Genomic DNA, 25,224 nt, shown 5'->3' on the forward strand with positions numbered 1-25,224 from the left:
ATATTTTTTTATTCAGCAGGTCAAATAAATTCAGTAATGAACCAACACGAATATAATATTCTATTTATCACATACCCAAATAAGACAGTTTAAATTGCAAAATGGTCATTTTTCATTGACGTGCATATAATGTAACGCTAACATTGTATTTGTTTATGTCTATTCCCTGAATAAATCGATGCGATTTAGCGCGTCTTTACACTATGTTTGTATAACGCTAATGATGTCACGTCAAAATATATGCACGGCCGTGCAATACCATATTTACGGAGTCGCAAAATCGGCACGGGTGTGTGATAAAATTGATTAACAGGAATGAAGAGTTTGTTCAGATTCAATTTTATATTTTGTGTGATTTTGGTATTCTTAGTCGTTTTTTTTCTTAGTCTGATCTACTTAAGCATGAACCGCCTGACGGCTGTAAAATAATATATAAAGCCGCATTCTCGCGGTAAGTAGCTAAACAAGCATACCTGCATTCTATTCTTATGATATGTCCGGGTTTTTTTATTGTTTTTTTTTCTGTAAAATACCGACAACTTCCCCACAAGTTATTGATATAACAAAAGCTACCAAAAGAGCAGCGCGCTCTACTTTTCTCAGTGCTGGATAGTAGCCTAAACTGCAGATTTTTCAAAAAAAATAGATCATCTGAATTAAAGGTCACATGCATTGACCTTGGCTGGCAAGTAGAAGTCCTCAATATGCACATATTACAAATGGAGAGAAACAAAAACATGTCTATTTATGGGTTTCAGCAGGCTAAGCGCTTATATCAGCGTTTCTAAATTAAGCATTGATTTATAAATGAGCCGCGTCACGACAAAACTAACATGGTGGGTTTGCGACCAGCGTGGATCCAGACCAGCCTGCGCCTCCGCGCAGTCTGATCAGGGTCCATGCTATTCGCTATCAGTTTCTCTACTTGTAATAGGGTTTGTAAGTGAACAGCATTGATCCTGATCAGACTGTGCGAATGCGCAGTCTGGTCTGGATCCATGCTGGTCGCAAACGCATTACGTTGGTTTTGTCATGACGCAGCTCAAATCTATAGTGCTAAACTTCAAAACTTCAAGAAATACACAAAGCGTTTTATATTATATAAATTTATTATAAACATATTTATTCATATATAAGCATATATCACAGTTGCTGTTTGTTTATCAATTTTGGAACATCCCTTCTCCTAAATACATGCCATAAAAAGAGTCAAAATTGGCTCAAGCACATTATCTAAGACTTAAACAATTATTATCTTATAACTATATTATCTATTCATACAGTTGTGCATAAAATCACATTTGAATTTAGGCGTTTTAATACCCAAGTTAAATCTTCTCCCCAGCTTAGTGCAGTAACGGTTTAACTTCTATTGAATAAGGAGTTAAGTCGTTACTGCACTAAAAGATGACAATATCATCATTACAAGTATTGTCCAAAGGCTGAACATCAAATTCAATACTTGTAACACCTATATACATGACTTGTGTTATTATCTAAAATGTTTCATATCTAACATCAGTTGTTACTTTGAGCAATAGCAAAAGTAAATTTTTCATGTAAGTTCTAAGTATAAATATTATGGATTAAACACTACTTCTAACAAATATCTGTTTATTTTCTACTATTCATTTACATTTGGTAATATATAAGCATTCTAAAGCAATACATATTTTCCAGATTCATGCTTATTTCCATGAAAATTTAAAAAAATGTATTTTAAAGTTAAAATATTGTGAAGTCAACATAGAAAGTAATTTAAATATTGCAAACAGCACTTAAAATCCATGTAAATAAGCAAAAAGAGGTCAAAATATGTATATTTCTTACAATATTAGTACATTTTCTCAGGTTTGATTATTTAAAATATATTTTTGCTCATCTGGAGGCAATTGGCATGCAGTGTAAAAATATATATAAAATATATATTTGAGCTGCGCCATGACAAAACCAACATAATTGGTTTGCGACCAGCATGGATCCAGACCAGCGCAGCTGCGCATATGCACAGTCTGATCAGGATCCATGCTGTTCGCTATCACTTTCTCTACTTGTTATAGGGTTTGTAAGCGAACAGCATGGATCCTGATCAGACTGTGCAGATGCGCAGGCTGGTCTGGATCCATGCTGGTCGCAAATGCACTATGTTGGTTTTGTCATGACACGACTCAATTTTTTTCTACCCATAACAATGATGGCATTTTTCATGCCATTTGATGATTCTATTGGTACAATGTATTTCAACATCTTTCCCTCACATTAACCTTAACACAATTATTCTGATTTCTGTGACCTTTGAGCTACAGTCACTAAACTGTTCATGTCCATCACAACCTTCCAGGTATTCCTCCAGTTACTAGAGTGGTCTCCCCTGTTATGTAAGAGGCATCATCAGAACTTAAAAATGAAACAAGTCCAGCGACCTCTGGTGGTTCACCTACCCTGAAATTGAAAACAGAATGATGCAAGCTATCTCCTCTATAATTGAGCCACGCCATGACAAAACCAACATATTGGGATTGCGACCAGCATGGCTCCAGACCAGCCTGCGCATCCGCGCAGTCTGATCAGGATCCATGCTGTTCGCTATCAGTTTCTCTACTTGCTATAGGGTTTGTAAGCAAACAGCATGGATCCTGATCAGACTGCGCAGGCTGGTCTGAATCCATGCTGGTCGCAAACCCATTATGTTGGTTTTGTCATGACGCGGCTCAAATGATGCAAGCTGTCTCCTCTATATAACATTCCGAAAACTTAGCACATTTATCTTTTTTAAACCTTATTCAGTTTTATTGTTTCAGATTCTTTATCAACTATTAGGCAGTTCAATACCCTTTTATACATATGCTTGTTCAACCGTTGTAGGAGGCAGAGTCAAAAATGATTAATATTAATAAGTTTTTAAGAACAATAATAATAAAACAAGAGCTGTCAGAGGACAGCGACGCTCAACTATTCGAAAAAGTTGTCACATGGGTGTTTCATTGAGTATAATAATGCTTACCTATATGAATACATAAAATTGTCCGAAAAGGTACAAAGGCTTGTTATTGTTTTATAGTAAATCACTGCTGATTATGAATGCATAAAATTGTCACAAAAAAAGGCACAAACCCTTCAGTAGTTATGGAGATATCAGCTAACATGCAAAAACTTAACCAAGAATTTCTAAGTCAAACAAGAGGGCCATGATGGCCCTGAGGTCGCTCACCTGTATATAGCCCCCCCCCCCCCCCCCCCCCCCCCCCAACGTTGCAGGGCCAATTTAACCCAAGGGCTTTTATTTGAACAAACTTGGTAGACACCCATAAGAAGATGTTTCATGCTAAACATCTAAGCTCTAGCTCAATGGGCTTTTTAAAAGAAGATTTTTTTAAAGTTTTTACTATACACATATAGTTAAAAACAATGACACCCCTGGGGCTGGGCCAGTTTTGACCCCAGGGCTTTTATTTGAACAAACTTTGTAGACACTTACTAGAAGATGTTTCATGCTTAATATCTAAACTCTAGCTATTTGGGTTTTTTCAAAGAAGATTTTAAGTTTTTGCTCTACACATTAAAAGAAAATCAATGATCCCCGGGGCGGGGCCAATTTTGACCCCAGGTCTTTTATTTGAACAAACTTTGTAGACACTCACCAAAAGATGTTTCATGCTTAATATCTTAACTCTAGCTATTTGGATTTTTTCAAAGAAGATTTTTTAAGTTTTTGCTAAACACATATAAGGAAATCAATGACCCCCCGGGGCGGTGCCAATTTTGACCCCAGGGCTTTTATTTGAACAAACTTGGTAGACACCTATTAGAACATGTTTGATGCTAAATATCTTAGCCATAGCTCTTTGAGTTCTTTAAAAGAAGATTTTTTAAGTTTTTACTATATGCATATGGGGAAAATCAATGACCCCACGGGGCGGGGCCAATTTTGACCCCAGGGCTTTTATTTGAACAAACTTGGTAGACACTTATTAGAACATGTTTCATGCTAAATATCTTAGCTCTAACTCTTTTGGTTCTTTAAAAGAAGATTTTTTAAGTTTATAAAATATGCATATAGGGAAAATCAATGACCCCCCGGGGCGGGGCCAATTTTGACCCCAGGGCTTTTATTTGAACAAACTTGGTAGACACTTATTAGAACATGTTTGATGCTCAATATCTTAGCCATAGCTCTTTGAGTTCTTTAAAAGAAGATTTTTTAAGTTTTTACTATATGCATATAGGGAAAATCAATGACCCCCGGGGCAGGGCCAATTTTGACCCCAGGGCTTTTATTTGAACAAACTTGGTAGACACTTATTAGAACATGTTTCATGCTAAATATCTTAGCCCTAACTCTTTTGGTTCTTTAAAAGAAGATTTTTTAAGTTTTTACTATATGCATATAGGGAAAATCAATGACCCCCTGGGGCGGGGCCAATTTTGACCCCAGGGCTTTTATTTGAACAAACTTGGTAGACACTCACTAGAAGATGTTTCATGCCAAATATCTAAGCTCTAGCTCTTATGGTTTTTTAAAAGAAGATATTTAAAGTTTTTTCTTTCGGTTGCCATGGCAACCAGAGTTCTGCATGGAATTAAATTCTTTGAACAATTTTTAAAGGTGACCACCAAAGGAACATTCCCGTGACGTTTGGATGAAATTGGCTTAGTGGTTTATGAGGAGATGTCATTTAAAGTAAAAGTTTACGGACGGACGACGGACGGACGCTGGACGGACGGACGCCGGACGAAAAGCGATCACAAAAGCTCACCCTGTCACTTTGTGACAGGTGAGCTAAAAAAGGGCATAAATATGAACAAAAGCAATCAGCGTTATGGGACTTGTGCCAATCATGTAAGAGAATCACAGAGAACAAATGTGTGAAGTTTCAATCCATTCCCTTCAAAAGTTATGGAGATACCAAGTTACACGCAAAAACTTAATCACAGGCACGCCGACGCCCACAAATGGGTGACTGCATTAGCTTGATTATTCTGCGAATAGTCGAGCTAATGCATGTTTTTGTTTTTTTCGTTGTTTTTGTTGTTTGATTTAACATGTACCAACACAGTATAGGTCATATGACGACTTTCCAGCTTTACTAAGGTGTCCGTTTGTGCCTGAAATAATGCACAGAAGGACATTGTAGAACCATCAACTTCCCTTAGGTAGCTGGATAGCTTCTTCACATGAAAGAATCCAAAGTTCCTGTCAGGATTCAAATGCACAGCAGTGAGGGACAATAGGTTTGAAGTCAACAACCTTAATCACTCAGCCAAGGAGACCCAAATAAAACAAATGTGATATCAAATGTGCTTTAGCAGCAAAAATAAAACATGACCTTAGATACTTCCTTATTATCATCATTATAAGGAATATACAGAGATGTGTGAAAATGGAAGGGGTATGTTAAACAAATTAATAAAATATACTTAAAATTACAGTTAATAAAAATTGGATTATTAAAGCAAACTTAAAATTAATTTTGAAGATTTTTTTACCTGTGCATAGGTATCATCTGTAAGATCATATCTTTAATGGCAGGATTTTTCCATAACTGTAAAATATAAACATAAATAAACCAACACATAATTATGATAATCTAATAACATGGTATAATAAGAGAAATAAGAAATATAAAGAAAAAAACATCAAATAATAGATACCCTATAATAAAATAATAATAATAATCTATCACATTTGTATATTCATTCCAAAGTACTGAAATAATAATAATAATATTTCAACATTTGTATATTCCTTTCAAAGTACTATTTTCAACATTTTTCATTTCAAAATACTATCTTAAATTAATATGGTAATATAATAACGATGAAAATATCAAATATAAGGTGTGCAGCCAATTCTGTCTTAATCCAAGGCTGGCTGTTAAACAAAAGTTTGACTCATACTGACTGTTCCATGAAAATCACTAATAAACAGTTACTATAAGCCTTCAAATTTCTAATATACTGTTCAGTAACCTTGAAACAAGCTTTAAAGCTGCACACATCCAGATGAGCAAAACATTTCAATAAAATCAAACCTGAGAAAAATGTACTAAAATTTTAGGAAAGGTATAAAGATTCAAAATTCAAGTAAAAATTTACATGTTATGTGCGATTAATGACCAAATTTTTATAACTTTATTTTTACTGCGTTACTAACGCAGTAAGGGCTATTTTTGCATATTTTGACCTCTTTATAGTAATTAATATAGGATATAAGTGCCATTGGTAATGTGTAAATTGCATTCTTTTGGTAACTTTACAATATTATTCTGTTGAATACATTTTCAAATTTTCATGAAAATTAACATGAATCTGGAGGCATGCAGCTTTAAGCTTCCTAAACATTCAATCTAAAATCAATTCTGTATAAACTAAAGTACATATAAACAAACCTGTTCACTAAATTTAGTCTGGATGACACCTGGGGCGACACAATTCACTCGGATATTCATGGATGATAGTTGTGGTACGAGCGCTTTTGTTAAACCTATTAATGCTGTTTTGCTTACTGAATAAGGCCCTAGAAACTAAAAATATGAATAACCAGTCTTATTAAGTTAGTAAAGAAAGCATATAGGAAATATATATATTTATTAAAGTCTTAATATTCAAAGCTTAACTTCAAATTTTAATGTCGCAAGGAAAGCCACCCAAAAATTTAAAGGAATTGCATGGATCTAAATAGGGTAGTCCTAACAACCAGGCTAATGTTTTCATTCTAAATTCATATTAGAGCTGTGGGCCTTTGATAGTGACCTCTTGTTATGCTCTCAAAAATAAAATGTGTGCCAAGCTTCATCCCATTCTCTTCTGTAGTTTTGGAGAAACCTACTTGCACCACAAAACTAAACCTAAGTGTGATGTTAACACCTAGGTAAGTACAATAGCTCTCTCTCCCTATTCTTCAAAAGGTCAAGTTAAAATTGAAATTTATTTGCTAATAATAATTCACTGCAACATGTATCAATATAAACCTTATGTTGGCTTACCTCCATCGGAGTGTACCCAGCAAATGATGACACAAACACTACTGAACCACCCCTGAAAGTTTGTAAATAACTCATAAATACTAATTAGATTAGATAAAAAGAAAAAGAAACATATCTATATAAAGCTGACAAAACTATGCCATCTCCTATGTTATATGTTATTACTCACACCAACACTGCATTTAAGGTCAAATGACGAATGTCCCACTTTACAGACAGATGAAGACCTCAGGTGCCACTTCATATATTGAGCCGCGTCACAACAAAACCAACATAGTGGGTTTGCTAAACCAACATAGCGCGGATGCGCAGGCTGGTCTGGATCCATGCTCGTCACAAACACGTCTGGATCCATGCTCGTCGCAAACACACTATGTTGGTTTTGTCGTGACGCGGCTCAATTATTTCAGGCAAAAGCAGGCAGAAAGAAGTGGACACTCTGGTAGAACCACTGACCTCTTGTATTGATATACATCATACCATGTATATGTAGTTTAGCAATATGAAAATAATGTAAAGATCTATCTTTCTCTCCTTTTACTGCTAGGACTTTGTCATATAATTTCTATTTATTTGCCTTAAACATTTCTAAAAATAACAAATAACAGGAAGTGTCTTCGACAAGAGTGATTTTTATTTTGCACTAAATGTATAAAGAATATGTTAAAGCTTTCAAGTCTACCCTTTTATGGAAGAAAGTGAATAAAGTTTAAATAAAACATTTCTTTTCATACTCAAATTAAACCATACCCACAAAATTGAACAAAAAAACATCAATAAATCAAATATCATACATAATAATAAATTATTATTAAGTTCATTTCATAAGAAAAGGTATACCAGTCTTGGAGGTATTACTCATTTTGAGACAGTAAAGCACTTAAAATAGTAGTGACAGAAACAGTCTGTAGATTGAATCACATCTTTGATATGTTTTTAAGGTATATAATTATATTTAAATAAAGTACAAAATAATACACAGAAAAATACATAAAAGTTTTACACTGTACCCTCTTTTCTCCATATGAGGAACAATTTCTTTACAAAGAAAAAATGCGGCTTTCACATTGGTGTCAAATATCTGAAACATATAATATATAAACCTGCATTTCATGTAAACACAGTCAATTCTTTATCTTATGATAAAGTTTACTATAAATGTATTCAAATAATTATGTTCTACTGCTTAATAATACAAGTGCAGGTAGGATAAAAAATGTGTACATGTATATTTAAAGATATATGTAATGTATACAAACATCTGGGCAGACCCAAAAGCATACATGTGGTTTTATCATAAAACAAGTGCTGAAAAATCTGTATCCAAGAAACTTTTAAAACAGTTCTCTTTTTTTCCAAAAAGAATGGACATAATGTTATGTGCTGAAATGCTGTACTAGAGCTAGTATGTGGTTTCTTATTGTTGTTTTGTTGTTGTTGTTGTTGTTGTTGCTGTTTTCAGAAAATACTAGACTTTAGTTCAAAACTGGAATTACAAATTACAACAAATGGTTTATTTTCAGCTAGTTTATTAAGTTCCTGTTCTTCATTGTCAAATAAATTAAAAGTAAAATGTAATCTATTTAATTTAAATAAGTTAATAAACTATGTTTGAGTTACTTACCTTGTCCCATGCAGATTCTGGTGTCTGGTAAAAAAAGAAAATAATGTTTAAGTATGCATAAAAAATATATTGTAAATAAACAGCCATTAAAAAATTACAATATTTCTTGACAGGGATATATTTGTTCATTTAAAGTCCCATTAAGCCTCCAAAATGCTAACAAATTTATCTCTCAAATGCTTTACATTTTTGGTGTCCTGCTTATAGTTTCCAAAACGTTACTCATTGGCCGCATAGCTGAGTCACCTTTTGCTTCTTTAGCGCTTTGGCAATTGACATTACGCCACCTGTCAATCAAGCTGGCAGGGGTCTTACAGATAAGCAAATCGGCGACAGTTATCAGTTTCACGCTAAGATGTCTGAGAAGTCCGCAGTTTTCCTTAGACAAGCTTTTGTCATTCGGAATTGCCTCAGCTATCCGCTATCCGAAGACTGACGGAAAAAGCCGAGTAGTTGCAATTGTCTATTTGTATAAGACAATGGTGCAGCAGTATTTATATTGAAATTATTTTGATTTTTTGTCAATTTAAAGCTATTAAAACAGTTTATCTAAGTTACAAAATATCCAGACATATTGACAGATGGAGTCAGTTCATTTTACAAAAACAAAAATCCAGATGATATGACATTTTTTGTTCATTCTTAACATAGTGTCGATAAAATGCTGCAGTAGAAAGAAGTACTTGCAAATAAAATGAGAGAATATGTAATACATATTTTAGGTGAAATTATCCTATCTAAATATTTCTATTAAAGCTATATGAATTAAGATTAAATATTAAAATACATCTGCTTCAATAACATCATATCTTATCACGGTTTTAATTTAAAGCCGAGGTCTGGTAAATGCGAAACTTATTTTGAAGTGAATAATATTGTGTTTTATCACGAAAATATCTAATGTACAAATATACATATAATCATATATCATACAACAAAGTTACGCCAGGGCAATTTTCTCATTTAATTTTGACAATTTATGCACAAATGCAATACATATATTGGTAAGTGATTTCGCACATTTGTAAATGTTACTGTTTCATTGATATAATTTTACTTTTATATGTTCCGCTACATCAATTTTAACTATCTTTGAATTTGTAAACTAAAATGATATCATGTCAGTAACATCTTCCTTGAAGTCAGCGAGAAATATAACAAGATCTTTGCCAAACGTTTTATTCATCATTAATGCGTGAATGCAGCTATTTGTTACTTTTTTTAATACAATAATACATTGAACTATTCAATAAAAGCACTACAATTTTATATATACCAAATTATATAAGGTAAATTCATTAGTCACTTAAGTGGCATGACAGTTTCGCATAAACGTTGGTACAGTCTTTTGTCTAAGGTTCTGAATGACCGGGTCACGTGAATCAGTGGGCGGAGCAATCTCTTCTCTATTAGTACAGTAATAGTGATTGAGTATTTTTGGACATCAAAATATCACTTTGTTTACATTCTGTACCTTTCTGACAAATTATTTCACGTTCGAGGCTATCTTTCCTTGTGATAAGCATCTCACATTTTCTTTATCAGTTTATACAATGCTGAAGAACATATATAACCCCTTTCTACAGAATTAGAATTTCATTTCTAAGGAATAATATACCAAAAAAAAATTGAAGATGTTGCAGGCTTGGCTTGACTGATTTACAGGATTGGTAAAGGCATGCTATACTGTCTTCACCCTCTAGCACCAGCATTAGCAGGACCAATATTTAAATATTAAAATGGCATGTATAGGTTACTGGCGAAAATAATGCTGGTGGCAGAATTTAAAAAAAAAAAATCAACATTCATGATTATGTTTAAGTTATTGTTTTCACTTTTTTGTTTTAAAAAAAGAGAAAATATTCAAAAAGGAAGGAAATACGCATTCAAAACAAACATTTCAAAATTGACCACTGTAAGAATATTCTAGCAATTTAATGAAATGATTTTTTTTTGTACAATCTTGATACATAATAATTTATAAAGACTTACATCTAACATTGGTCCAAAAGTTGGATTAGCTGCAGCATTGGATACAAGTATATCTATCCCACCAAACTGTGATAAAGTCTACAATATAATAATAAGCATATATGAGCCGCGTCACGACAAAACCAACATAATGGGTTTGCGACCAGCATTGATCCAGACCAGCCTGCGCATCCGCGCAGTCTGATCAGGATCCATGCTGTTCGCTATCAGTTTCTCTAATTGTTATAGAGTTGTAAGCTAACAGCATGGATCCTGACCAGACTGCGTGATTGCGCAGGCTGGTCTGGATCCATGCTGGTCGCAAACCCATTGTGACGCGGCTAATATATACAGTTTTGTTGTTGTGGTAAAATATTTACTGCAGTTTCAAATACAAACTTTATAATTCTATAAAAGGTTCCCTCTATATAACAAGGTAGATCCATGTGTTTATAGCACTATTGATAAAGCAAAGCATAAATTTCAATGTGCTCAAAGTAGAGGTGTAAAAACATGGACAAGAAAAGGATAGTTTTTGAAAAAATCCAAGAACACCTTGTGTTATTTTATACCTTTAAATATTTTTCCGTGCAGGAAAGGAGATTATCTCAGAATTTTATATCTAACGTAACATAAATCATCTCAAGGACTGTCACCTGATTTCTGGGTCAGTCCCAGACATCCGGGACATTATGGGATGTGTGCATCATATTGATTTAAAGTTATATTCTGGACAAAAAGAATTATGGAAGCATGAAAAAGCACAGATATAACTCTGTTAAAAATCAGCACAAAGGAAAATTATGTTTCTCATACAAAGCATTTTCTATTCTGTAAAATCTATCAATTTATGAAGCTTCAAATTTGAATTTTCTGAGTCTTTACACCAGAAAACTTTTAACATTTCTGCCATATGGTTTTATTTTCCTTCCATCTGTTCCTGAGAATTAAGATAAACAGCTGACACAAAATTTTGAAATTCAAACATAATGACTAAGAAAGACCTAGCTTGATCAGAGGAAGTCAGAACCTGCACTCTGTACAAATCATTGTCTCATTTTTTTTAACATTTCTACCAAGTAGTTTCAATTTTCTTTCCTTTGTTTCAAAATATACCAACTATACAAAAAAGGCTTATAGAAGAACAACTTGGTATGTAACATATCCCAAATTCTTTTGGTTATATAATATTAAAAGTTCAATATACATTGTATTTATATTTCTTTACAAAATGAAAGTCATTATTAAATCAAATAAAAAGATTTGACTTTAACCTGTTCAATAAGTTTAGTTCTGTCTTCAGCTTTACCAACATGACACACTAGCCCAGCTACGTCAAGATTTTCTGACTTCAGTTGTGATACTGTCTTGTCTACATTATCTTGTTTCCTACTGCTCACCATCACTTTAGCACCATCTTGACCAAGTCTACGGGCAATAGCTAAACCAATGCTGAAAACAGAAAGGAACATCCAAATCAAGGGTCTTAAAATAATTTTGTAAAAAAGACAATGTATATATTAAATTCTAACTGTAATTTTCATAGTAAAAAAGGTAAATCATTTACAGTGAATGGCTGTGGGTAAAAATGGATGGTAAAATCTTAGCAAAATCCTTTGAACTTGGGGTTAGACTATATCGCTATTTTTGGCAAGGAAGTAAAAACAAATGTACCAAGTACCTAACTGCCAATGCAGGGACAAAGAGTAACAAGAGCTTTTGGTATGACAGTGTGCTTGATTATTCTCAGTGCTTAAATAGTAAAACAAGAGCCTTGATAATGTAGAATTTTTCAAGTTCAAAAATGGCCATAATTCATGGGAAAGTATTTGAAAACAAGAGGGCCATGATGGCCCAGAGGTCGCTCACCTGTATATAGGCCCACGGAGCGGGGCCAGTTTAAACCCCAGGGCTTTTATATGAACAAACTTGGAAGACACCCATTAGAAGATGTTTCATTATGTTAATTTTTTACTACACACATATAATGAAAAACAATGACCTCTGCCCCCCTTCCCCCACCCCCGGGCAGGGCCAATTTTAACCCAAGGGCTTTTATTTGAACAAACTTGGTAGACACCCACAAGAAGATGTTTCATGCTAAACATCTAACCTCTAGCTCATTGGGTTTTTTAAAAGAAGGTTTTTTAAGTTTATACACATATAGTTAAAAACAATGACACCTCTGGGGCGGTTCCAGTTTTGACCCCAGGGCTTTTATTTGAACAAACTTTGTAGACACTTACTAGAAGATGTTTCATGCTTAATATCTAAACTCTAGATATTTGGGTTTTTTCAAAGAAGAGTTTTAGGTTTTTGCCATACACATATAAGGAAAATCAATGACCCCTCGGGCAGGGCCAATTTTGACCCCAGGGCTTTTATTTGAACAAACTTTGTAGACAATCACTAGAAGATGTTTCATGCTTAATATCTGAACTCTAGCTATTTGGGTTTTTTCAAAGAAGATTTTTTAAGTTTTTGCTATACACACATAAGGAAAATCAATGACCCCCGGGGCGGGGCCAATTTTGACCCCTGGGCTTTTATTTGAACAAACTTGGTAGACACCCATTAGAACATGTTTCATGCTAAATATCTTAGCCTTAGCTCTTTGGGTTCTTTGAAAGAAGATTTTTTAAGTTTTTACTATATGCATATAAGGAAAATCAATGACCCCATGGGGCGGGGCCAATTTTGACCCCAGGGCTTTTATTTGAACAAACTTGGTAGACACTCATTAGAAGATGTTTCATGCTAAATATCTAAGCTCTAGCTCTTTGGGTTCTTTGAAAGAAGATTTTTTAATTTTTTACTATATGCATATAGGGAAAATCAATGACCGCCTGGGGCGGGGCCAATTTTGACCCCAGGGCTTTTATTTGAACAAACTTGGTAGACACTCACTAGAAGATGTTTCATGCCAAATATCTAAACTCTAGCTCTTTGGGTTTTTTGAAAGAAGATATTTAAAGTTTTTTCTTTCGGTTGCCATGGCAACCAGAGTTCTGCATGGAATTAAATTCATTGAACAATTTTTAAAGGTGACCACCAAAGGAACGTTCCTGTGAAGTTTGGATGAAATTGGCTTAGTGGTTTATGAGGAGATTTAATTTAAAGTAAAAGTTTACGGACGGACGGACGCCAGACGAAAAGCGATCACAAAAGCTCACCATGTCACTTTGTGACAGGTGAGCTAAAAAAAGTAGAACTTTGCTTGAATTAGTTATGGCAACCTTATTTTGCCACATAATAAGGCATTATTCTATGCATCTTTGTTCAAGGTTTCTACAAACTTGGGGAAAAACTGATTCAGCATTGCTGAAAGGCTTGATGTCTGAGATTATCACTATTTTGTGTTGATTTTTTCCATCAAAACTGAGTTCAAAGTACTGCAACTTCTCAATGGATTGAGAATTTGAGATTGAGTCATAGGCTTTTCAGTGTTGGTAACATGTTACCTTAAGATCAACCTGAGGCCATTTTTAGACTCTCTTTACAGGCATTGAGGAAAACAGAATGGAGCACATCACACCTCTGGCAACCCCTGATAAATCATTTTGATAGGGGGCGGCGACAAAAAAGTGATCACATTTCAACAACATTTTTCAAACGAAAACAAGTGTTTAGGACCTTACATGTAATAGGGCACTGTTTTCAGTATTTGACGCCTTAAAGAGGCGGGGTGAAAAGGCATAAAAACATGTATATAAGAGGTTTAAAAAGGCGTGAAACCACATTTATATGAGGTAAACGTTAAGTATATAAGCCATAATTTTTTTGGGTTCAGAGTAGGCCTAAACTATGATGTTATGTTGCAATAGTAATAGTATTTGGTTTGTCTACTTGTCAGTTTTGTCTAGAACAGTGTTACGTTTGGCAAGAAATATTTGCTGAATATCCTAAGATTGTATTGAGCATGGTAAAATATTTGATGTCAATCACAAATGTATGCATGACTTTTAAATTGTTGTGATTTTGCATAAAATTTTATATTTTCTGTCCTATCTTGATATTTTCTGTCCTATCTTGATTACCTTGCTTCAGTCTAGTGTAAGCTTCGTTGAAATTGTAGGAGTGAGAAGATTCACACAGATAAACACACAAAAGTGCTTTCTGAAAAAAATATTTTTTTAGTTTTAAATATAATCAGGTACGAATATAATTGAGATCGAAAAATTCTTGATATGCAATATACCCCTCTGTGGATGCTGTTACGACTGCAACTTTGCCAGATAGTTTACCATTGCCAGCAGCAGAAGATGACATTCTTATAGCTTGCAATAAAAAGGAGGATCGTCTACCTAGTGTTACACAGTTTTTCAGCATTTTTAGATCAAAGTGCAAGTGAAGAGCACGAAAATTTCGCACCTACTTCCGGTATTCCAAAAAAAGTTGCCAAATTTTGATTGGACAACTTAAAATAGAACTTCTGTTTTTCTACTAAATTTTGATTGGTTAATTTTGTTTGTAATACCTTAAAATAGTAACAAGGAATATCCAGTTTAAACATGCTTTGTTATGAAAATTTAATAATATGCTGACCCGCAGCTTTGGCTGTTGTTTACTTGGATCAGGAGGACAGGTCATTAAACATTCTTTAGGTAAGTTAAGCTTTTGATATTTAAAATATCTACAGCAGTGCAGAGGGTATGTATTGAATTCAATCAATTTTTGAAAAATGAATTCATTCATGCCAATCATGGATAATAGAGGGAAATTTAATTTGTTTCAAGCTGTTAAATAGGTAATTTTTTTTAGATAAGATGCCATTATATGTGCCAGGTTTAAAGTTATAAATATCGATAAATCAATTATCTTTGATCAGTGTATATCTACTGCATTTACACTTCTAACAGTAGTAATTATTTTGTAATAGTATACTAGGGCTATTAATTAGTTTATGTACTTATAATTAATGGATTTATTTGTTCTATCAAATTATTAATGGAATTATTTGTTCCTTTTTAATTGAATTTCAATTATTGATAATCATTTTAGTGGATAGTTATTGTTTTAAAGTTGACCACAATTTATAGTGTAATACAATTGTATGTTTTTCCCTTTATATCGGGGAAATTATGTATGTATTGATGTATTTATTGTGTTTTGAATATGCATTGTATATAGGTAATTCTTTGTTTGCAGGTCAAATTAAACATTTCAAGCAATTAACAAAGTTTAATGAACCGTTTTTGCTGGATTCAATTATGAAACATTCATTTACAGTAAGTTTTTCTACATTTATACTTATATTAATATATTTTCATGTCTATATTAATATATTTTCATGTCTGATACATATTTACATGTATGTGCCATAGTACATAGTGGCACAGAGCTTTATTTGAATATAAGTCTCTGCTGGGACCTTATAATTGTCCCAGGTCTCTTATAGCGGCTGAAGACAAGTGAGTTAGGAATTTTCTTATAGTTTTGCTTCCTTTAATTTTTTTTTTTTTTTGTTCCTTTGATTTTCATTACAGAAATAACATTTTATGCATCTTTTTAACTTTGTTGTTGCCTTTAAAAGGTATGTGTGGAAGGAAATATAGCGAGTGGAAAAACCAGGTTGCTGGAATATTTTAAGAAATTTTCTCCCATTGTAGAGGTAGGTGGAACTTTCATTATTATATTAAAATGCTTTGAACATTGCATCATGGATATTGTGATAATTTAAAATATAATGAATAAGCGAAGATTGTTAAGGCTTTTAAAAGTGTAGGAATTAAGTTAAAGTTAAAAATTTGTCAGTTTTCCATGTTATGTGATCAACATGATATAATTTTAAAATCTATATAGTCTTGAAATGTACATGTATCATGAGCTTATAATTTTTGTATCATTATTCTCACTAGAATATGAATTTCATAATGTATATACATGTATGTATTGTAAATTAATATTTTTATTTGACCTTAAATACATATTGAACTCATATTATGATTCATTAAATGTAACAAACAGTACAGGTTATATATTGCAAATTGTAGAAGTTTGATTGATATTTCAGGTTTTAGAAGAACCAACACAAAAATGGAGAAATATAGAAGGACATAATGCTTTGGTAAGCAACAGAACTTTCCATTCATTCAATAAGGCTCATAAATTATTATGCATATACTAGTACAACCTCTGGAAGCAACATACTTCGGTAGACTAAAATTTTGGTTGTTGTCGACAGTTGTTGCTTTTTAATAATCTTTAAAAGTTGGCTATTAATATCAATTTGGCTTTTTTTCCGGATTTTTTAAATTGGGTTTTTATGTCCCACCAACACACTGTGGGTCATATCGCGACTTTCCAGCTTTACTGGCGGATGAAGACCTCAGGTGCCACTCAGTGCATTATTTCAACTTCAAGTTCATACGGGCTTTTGAGTAGAACCACTGATGTTTCTTAAGCTGGTTAAATGAGGCCTACCTCCACCATTAAAGCCATATGACCTATACTTTCAAAGGGAGCTGCTAAGTGAGAGTTGCAAACAAATATTACATAACCTTAGTGCTATAACTGGTTAACTCATATTAAGTTTAGAAGGACTTAACCCGTTGCTGCTCTAAGGTGATGATAGAACATGGCCATATAACCCCTCAAAAGCTTTCATAACCAAATGTTTAATATTTCACATTTGCCTTTGTTTGATTAAATGTAATAAATTTATATACATAAGCTTGTTGAAATGGTATTGAAATAATAATATAAATGTGAATATTCTCAATCAGAGTAAAAGGAATGAATGGGTATAGATACTCATAAATACTTAGCAGCCAGATAATGAACTGCCTCAATTATTTAATAAAAATCCAGTATTATTTATTATAATGTTTCAAATAAAGAACCAGTGATCAAACTGGTCTTGCAATATACATTTTAATTATAAATCAATTAAATGAGCTTATTTGTGTTGTAAAGCATACTGGCTGTCAAAGTCTCAAAGCTAATAAATTATTGCTTATTGATATATTTCAGTTTATGATTTATCTATGAAATGAGATTTATTTTATTTTGTATATTACAGGCCAAAATGTATGAAGATCCAGGTAGATGGGGTGCTGTATTTCAGTCATACTCACAGCTGACAATGACACAACTTCACACAAAACCACATGTAAGATATTTCTACAGTTGTGTACTGAATATGTTGTAAATTATAATAAAGTAAGATAAGCCGTGTGCCTGTGGCAGCATGGCAAAGAGGTTAACGCATCAAACTAGTAATCTAATGATTGCTAGCCGCGCATTGGTTTAAACCTCGTCGGGGGCAAGTTGTTTTTTCCTTGAGCAAGAAACTTTACACTCATTTCTCAGTACTGGTTGGTTCTAGAAACCTGAAAGTGTGTCTATAAGCTTATAGCTTCCTGCTCAATCAAACTAAAATAAATCCTGTATAAACCAAGCCGCATGCCTTTTGATTAAAGATTGTGTAAAAAACTGTTCTAGTTTGTACAAAATGTCATGAAGTGTACAAATAAACTGATTATTACTCAGGCCTGAAGGTATTTATTATCCACAGAAATTACCTGTAACACATCAAAATATACAGAACATTAGTAAATGTGTAGAAAAATTTTGTAACAAAATTTACAAGAGTATTTTAAATAATCATGGCATGTAAATTACTTTTTGGATTATGAATATTTATAGTTTTTATACTGTACATTAAAAAATTTTTCTTATACTTTTGATATTTTGTATCATGTTTGAATGATTGACAGTTTAATTTCTTATCTACTAGATACATGGTCTAGAAATTGATTTGTTTTTCAATATCAATTATGGGAAAGTAAAACATGTTAGATTTGTCAGTACCTCAGCTTTTCCCTTAAACCAGCTGAACTTTTGTAATGTATATGCTGTAGTGGCATCAGTTACTGTCTTTTTCTGATTGATTTCTGATAAACTATTAATTATGCCAGTTAAACTTCAATATGTTGACATTTGTACATCAGTATCTTGTTTTAATTACAGACCTGTCCTGTAAAAATAATGGAGCGGTCATTACATAGTGGACGTTACTGTTTTATAGAAAACCTACATAAGAGGTAAGTATATTCTTATTAATTGTTTTGTTAATTTCTGCCGTAATGTACATTACATATTTAGTAAACAAAGTATCAAACTTGTATTTGATCTATGTAAGGATCACTAAATTAATATATCTTTTATGTTATCAGTTTAAATAAATAGATTTCAATAACCTTTAATTCTGTATATTGATTTATTGAACATACCTTGTAAAATTGGCAAGTATTTTTTTTATTGATATTGACAATGACGGCATGCATTTCAAGGTGTTCAGTCGAATATTTGTACCATATATTGATCTGTGCAAAGAATGATTGAGTATTTAAAAATGATATGTACATTTAGTAGTTGTTGTTTATTTGTAGTAAAGTTATGCCTGACTTAGATTATGTTGTTCTGACACAGTGGTTTGATTGGTTGACAAAGTCCCATGATATAAAAGTTGATCTCATTGGTAAGTTGTCACTCTAGCTCCTGTAAATAGTCTCCTTTAGCTTGTATATACATGTCTCCTAATATAAGCTTGTAAATGCATTCTGACAATTGTTGTAAGTTCACAAGAGTGTGTCTTGCATTTTTTACACTTTCCAAGATAGTTTTTACTTCTTCATGTAAATACATAATTTTAATACCAGAACAGTTTCAAATTACATGGGAATTGTATAACTAATTTTAACTTGTCCAAAATAGTAACTCAGTCATTGGTCCTGAGTGTTAAAAATTAAGCCAAATTTTAATATCTATGTGTAAAAGGTGTGAATTGATGCCAAATCTTAAAAATATGATTGTGTATTAATTTGGTTTTATTAGCTCGACTATTCGAAGAAAATGAGAGCTATTGTAGTCGCCCCGGCGTCGGCGTCAGCGTCCGCGTCGGCGTCTGCGTTGGTTAAAGTTTTTTGTAAATTCAAATATCTCAATTATTGCTTGAGATATTCAATTGAAACCTACAATACTTATTTATAGTAACAATATACATCAGATTGACAAGTTGGATAACTCTGCCTACATTATTGACAGAATTATGCCCCTTTTTAACTTAGAAATTTTGGTTAAAGTTTTTTGTAAATTCAAATATCTCAATTATTGCTTGAGATATTCAATTGAAACTTACAATACTTATTTATAGTAACAATATACATCAGATTGACAAGTTCGATAACTCTGCCTACAATATTTACAGAATTATGCCCCTTTTCAACTTAGAAATTTTGGTTAAAGTTTTTGTAGATTCAAATATCTCAATTATTGCTTGAGATATTCAATTGAAACTTACAATACTTATTTATAGTAACAATGCTCATCATATTGACAAGTTGAATAACTTTGCCTATAATACTTACAGATTTATGCCCCTTTATAACTTAGAAATTTGGTTAATGTTTTTTTTTGTAAAGTCAAATATCTCAATTATTGCTTGAGATATTCAATTGAAATTTACAATACTTTTTTATAGTAACAATGTACATCAGTTTGCAAAATTGCATAACTCTGACTGCAATATTTGCAGAATTATTTGCCCCTTTGAAACTCTAAGAAATTTTGGTTAAAGGTTAAAGTTCTTCAAAGATATTTACTTGAAACTTTACTCATGTGCTTAGGGTCATAATTGGAGAGTCATAATTGTATGTCACTGACCAAGTTCCATAACTCTATTCGCATTTAGGCTGATTCATCTCCCCTTTTCTACTTAGTCTATTGGTTAATGTTTACATGCAAGTATTTACATATCTCAATAACTATTAAAGATATTTATTTAAAACTTCACATATGCATTTAGAATCATAATTGTAGGTCACTGACCAAGATCCATAATTCTATCTTGCATTTAGGCTGATTTTTCTCCCCTTTTTCAACTTAAAAATTCATAGTAAAATTTTGCTTGTAAGCTGTTATCTATAACTACTGAAGAGTTTGTGCCTTTTTGGGGACATTTTTATGCATTCATAATAATAAAGCAGTGATTAACTTGATAACACATCTTTATAACAAGCCTGTGTACCTTTTCAGTCAATTTTATGTATTCATAGGTAACTAGCATTATTATACTCAATAAATCACCCTTGTGACAACATTTTGAATAGTCGAGCCAATACTGTCCTCCGACAGTTCTTGTTTTAAATGCCAGAACCAATTTTTTGTTTAACATACTTGCCTTACAGTAAGAGATGTTTGAACCATAAAATAGTTACTAAAGATTGTATATCTGAGGTTGAGTAGTTAACATGTTGGTCTAGACTATAGATCTAAGGATTGCTGTGTGTGTTGGTTGGAACCAGTCAGGGGCAAGTCCTTTCCTTGAGTAAGAAACTTAACATTCATTGTTTAGTACTGGTTAGTTCCAGGAACATATTCAAGAGTGCTTCATTAAGCTTATAGCTTCCAACACAATAAAACTGAAATAAATTTGTATTAACTAAATCATATGGTTCTTTATATATTTCAGTTTATCTAAGAACTCGGCCAGAAGTTGTTCTAGAAAGAGTAAAATCACGTCTTAGACCAGAAGAACAATGCATTCCTCTTGTAAGTTGCAATTATTCATTCGAGTGTTGTACTATGAATTGTACGACTATGGTTCATTTCCCTGATGGCAGGTCACTTGTTGTGATTATGTATTCCTTTCTACTGATATAATAATACTACTATCTAGTTATGTTTAGGATTATAGGGTATTATTTGTTTTGAGATTCAAAAGAAGATATTTGAAAGGTAAAAACATGGGAGTGACAGTGAAGTAGTTGCAAACTTATTTATGCCGGTTATGAAATGACAAAATGGTCGCAATCAATATCACATCATAAATTTTAGACAGTTATGCTCCATTTTCCCTCGAAATTTTTGAGGAGTTGTGTGTTTGAGATATGTTTATTCATAAAGGTTATTATTGATTTATTTGATAATTTCAGAAGTATTTAGAAGATCTACATAACTTACATGAAGAATGGTTGATAAATAATGCCTCAATTCTGTCTCCTGCTCCAGTTCTGGTAAAATAATTAAAACTGTTTATCAATTTATATTGTTATATGAGCCGCGTCACGACAAAACCAACATAGTGCGTTTGCGACCAGCATGGATCCAGACCAGCCTGCGCATCCAGGCAGTCTGATCAGGATTCATGCTGTTCACTTACAGACCCTATAACAAGTAAAAAAACTGATAGCGAACAGCATGGATCCTGATCACACTGCGCAAATGCGCAGGCTGGTCTGGATCCGTGCTGGTCGCAAACCCATTATGTTGGTTTTGTTATGACGCGGCTCATATTTGTTATATGTATAGAATAAGGACAGGTGGAGTAAAGTTAATTATGGACAATTCAAGTTATCCTTTTTATTACAAATACTAAAACTATGTGGCTAATTGTGTCACTGACTTCTAATCAGTTGCCTTTGTGGGATCAAATGCTATGGAACTCTTTGGATTATTTTGTGTGAGGGAGCTATTTCTAGTTAGCTGACTTAAGAAAGGTTAGTGGTTCTATTCTGGTGTTTGCTTGTGCTTGACATAATTCTCTATAGGGCACCTGACTTCTTCCTCCACCAGTCAAGATAGAAAGTGTCCACATGAGCTTTACAGTGTTAGTGTGTCTTATAGTAGCACAAACAAACATTATTACCTTTTCATTTTTTGTTTTATAAAATATCTTAAAACAGGCATGTCACTTGTTAGAACAAAAAAAAATCATGGTTATCACTTTTAGCTTGCCAATATCTTATTGAATTCTAAGTTTTTTTTAATACACGTATGTTTCTTTAAGCAGTAAAAGTTTTTGCTATTCATATAAGAGAAAAAAATGTGTTTAAAGTATAGATAAGATGGCATAGATTATAATACCACCAAGCATTCAAAATGTAAAAATTTTATGTCTGATAATTACAAGGCTAAAAGATAGACAAGTCCATTTAAGAAAGGTTAATGTGATAAAGATTAATGTTACTAGGATTATTTTTCTGCTTATATAGACTATGTACAGTGTTTATGGTCATGTACTAAATGTTTACAGATCTTCTATTTTATATAGGTGTTGGATGCCAATCAAGATTTACCAAGTATGTACAAAGTATTTGAAGAAGAAAAGGCCAAAATATTATTTGGTCTCGCAGCTAGTTGATACCTGAAGCAGTAGGTGACTGCTTACTAGGTTCATATATTGTGAGAATGTGAGCAAAGGTTAAAACAGGAAGTTTAGAGATTATACAAATGGTTTATAGGCTATGGAACAGGTTTAGTGATTATTCTTCTGATTTAGAAAATGAGAAAGTTTGTTAGAAGAACATTTGGTGTGACGGGAGTTTTGTGACCTCAACAGATTTTTATGAGTTATTGTTAAATAACCATAAAAAGAGTCAATGTAGCAAATACTTATAAAACGTTTTGCACAGTATTACTATGGACCAAAAAAAAGAGAGCTGGGATGCAGAATTTGGAATCAGTTTTATTAGGCAGCCATATTTGACTGTAATCAGTCTTGTATACAGTTTCTCAGGGTGCTCAATCATTCATTTAGTCATTCATTTTGTAAAGAATTATGAATGAAGGACATTTTTATATTGTTTTTACACATATTAATTTTGTAAAGATGTTGTTTTGTCAATATGTTATCAAAATTAGATAGAAGTGTTTCAAATAAAATCTGTTATTTGAAAATGATCTGATCAATTAATTGTGTCACAGATTTGATCATTGTGCTCTTTGGCTGGTCACCATCAGATTGCCTTACAATAATTTATAACCATATTTTTACTTTTTACCTCACATAAACATGATAAAGAAAACATGTTTAATTATGAATTTGTAATAAAGATATCTGATACCATTACGTATAAACAGTTGTTTGCAATATAACCCCTGCCTAGTGACTCAGGTTATATAACCATTTATACTTACTTACTTAGACATTCAACCGGTCAGTCATCTTAATAACTTATAATATTCAGGGCTGCTGTATATTCATGAAGTACTTTTGATTTTCCTCAAACATGCAAATTGTGTTGTATCATGTTTTATTATAAAGGTTTGATAGGTTAAAATTAATGTCTGCATGTAAACATATGTATTCAGTTGTTCACAATACAGCACTTTTCGTGTATACATATGTATCAGCTGTTTGCCATATAACACTTACCTAGTGGTTTGCTGGGTTATAGATGCTTACAACCATTTGTTCTGAGCCATATAACCTGTCAAAAATCTTACTTATATACAATCATATAAACAGAAATACTTAGATGTGTCAATTATGTTACATTTAGAGAGATTTTATGATTTTTAAGAATTTTAAAGGCATTTTAACTTGACTCTTTGCAGTATACAGTATTTATTCAACAAAATTTTACATAGATTACACAATGCGTGATTAGAATTGTGCTGGTATGAATGTTTTTGGTCAGCCAAAATTTATGTTTTTTTCCTTAAGTAATTCATGTAGGCGTCCTCAAGTATTCCTCTATAAGTTATGCTTATAAATTATCCATTATGTACTTTAACAGTGTCTGCATTACTGAAAATCCTGCAAAAATATTAGAAATTAACTCAAAATAATAATTGTGTACACATGTACTAATATGTGTGATTCAAGCTTAGTCATATTAAGGTTTTTAATATCTTTTGAGAAGAACTGTTGGTGCATATGGTATGATTACAGATGTATCTTGGTCTATGTAACAGGGCTATTGTATGTTGTCTGTAATTATCATTCTGCAATCTTTATGTTTATTGAATTATAACCTCACTTGTTATTGTATGGTTAGAATATGAAAACTTTGACTGAAAAAGGCAGAGATTTAATTAAGTAAGTTTTATTTTAGTTACATTTTTTAGAATAATATGGAGAAAGTGGATCAAAATTCTAGTAACCTGTTACATTGACAACTCAACTTGAGCTGTTGTGTTCAGAATTTAAACAAATCTCATTAGTTACAGTTCATATATCATTTTTTATCAGAGTTCTTAAATTCTATTTGAAAGATTCTGCTTTTTATTGATGTAACAAATATTAATTAATTGTAATTTGATATGGTCAGTGTTTTCTGTAATATCTTAAAAAAGAAATTCAGGGGATCTTAGAAAAGTGCAAGATGTATGTAGTTAGTGTATAATTTTGATCTTTTTAACAGGTCTACCTGGGACACTTTTAAAGTAATTCTATTGTATAAATGTTTTAGTAATTTTATTGTCGATGTTCATTGTGAATGTTTAAAAAGAATTTTACTTTATTGAAAATATCTTGTTGTCTTATTGTTTTGAAATAAAACAGAATTTGCCATAATTGAACGTTTGTTTAACAGTACTTATATCATGTGAGCTTTTGAATTGCGGGGTAGTATCAGTAACTGTTGTTAGTGAATAATTCACTGTGATACATTATCTTTAAAAACTGGTGTGCTGGGGTGATTTTTAAAAATTCACAGAATATATGCCATACGAAACGTTTTGTCATTCAAATTTTGGGATGGGGATGTGTAGATGTATAGAAATATTTCCATGGTCTTGTTGAAACTTTAGTACACCGTTTCAGAGATGTGGCTTTTGAGATTGCTATTTCTTTTCTGTCTCAAACTTAAACTACAAATGAAAAACCAAACAAAACTTTAGGTTTTTGGATTCATT

General features: G+C 32.5%; 2 protein-coding genes across 3 annotated transcripts; one reads left to right on the forward strand and one right to left on the reverse strand.

The window, feature by feature from the left end:
* Positions 1–1,090: 1,090 nt before the first annotated feature.
* LOC132714634 (dehydrogenase/reductase SDR family member 4-like) lies at positions 1,091–14,972 on the reverse strand. The gene is made up of 9 exons (XM_060697533.1): positions 14,780–14,972; positions 11,856–12,033; positions 10,603–10,680; positions 8,611–8,634; positions 7,997–8,067; positions 6,987–7,038; positions 6,390–6,524; positions 5,488–5,543; positions 1,091–2,442 (listed from the first exon to the last, which is right to left on the reverse strand). The coding sequence occupies exons 1-9, from the start codon at positions 14,908–14,910 to the stop codon at positions 2,328–2,330; spliced, it is 840 nt and encodes a 279-aa protein (XP_060553516.1). The 5' UTR covers positions 14,911–14,972; the 3' UTR covers positions 1,091–2,327.
* A 64-nt stretch (positions 14,973–15,036) lies between these two features.
* LOC132714635 (thymidine kinase 2, mitochondrial-like) lies at positions 15,037–24,888 on the forward strand. Of its 2 annotated transcripts, none has more exons than XM_060697534.1 (10): positions 15,037–15,185; positions 15,730–15,809; positions 16,115–16,192; positions 16,595–16,648; positions 17,603–17,692; positions 18,553–18,626; positions 18,975–19,063; positions 21,056–21,135; positions 21,519–21,599; positions 22,637–24,888. In XM_060697534.1, the coding sequence occupies exons 1-10, from the start codon at positions 15,119–15,121 to the stop codon at positions 22,724–22,726; spliced, it is 783 nt and encodes a 260-aa protein (XP_060553517.1). In that variant the 5' UTR covers positions 15,037–15,118; the 3' UTR covers positions 22,727–24,888. The 2 variants fall into 2 exon arrangements, with proteins under 2 accessions (XP_060553517.1, XP_060553518.1); XM_060697535.1 differs by lacking the exon at positions 15,037–15,185 and adding an exon at positions 15,276–15,328.
* Positions 24,889–25,224: the final 336 nt, after the last annotated feature.

Source organism: Ruditapes philippinarum, unplaced genomic scaffold, assembly GCF_026571515.1.
Source record: "Ruditapes philippinarum isolate M1 unplaced genomic scaffold, ASM2657151v2 ctg2424_1_1_1_1, whole genome shotgun sequence".
In the NCBI taxonomy this organism is placed as follows: domain Eukaryota; kingdom Metazoa; phylum Mollusca; class Bivalvia; order Venerida; family Veneridae; genus Ruditapes; species Ruditapes philippinarum.

Coding starts and splice junctions, on each gene's coding strand:
- LOC132714634 (XM_060697533.1), bottom strand. CDS start 14,910: ATGCTGAAAAACTGTGTAACACTAGGTAGACGATCCTCCTTTTTATTG. Junction 12,034..14,779: donor GTAACAGCATCCACAGAGGG/GTATATTGCATA, acceptor TTCTGTTTTCAG/CATTGGTTTAGCTATTGCCC. Junction 8,635..10,602: donor CTTTTGGACCAATGTTAGAT/GTAAGTCTTTAT, acceptor TTTTTTTACCAG/ACACCAGAATCTGCATGGGA.
- LOC132714635 (XM_060697534.1), top strand. CDS start 15,119: ATGCTGACCCGCAGCTTTGGCTGTTGTTTACTTGGATCAGGAGGACAG. Junction 16,193..16,594: donor AATTTTCTCCCATTGTAGAG/GTAGGTGGAACT, acceptor TTGATATTTCAG/GTTTTAGAAGAACCAACACA. Junction 17,693..18,552: donor AACTTCACACAAAACCACAT/GTAAGATATTTC, acceptor TTTTAATTACAG/ACCTGTCCTGTAAAAATAAT.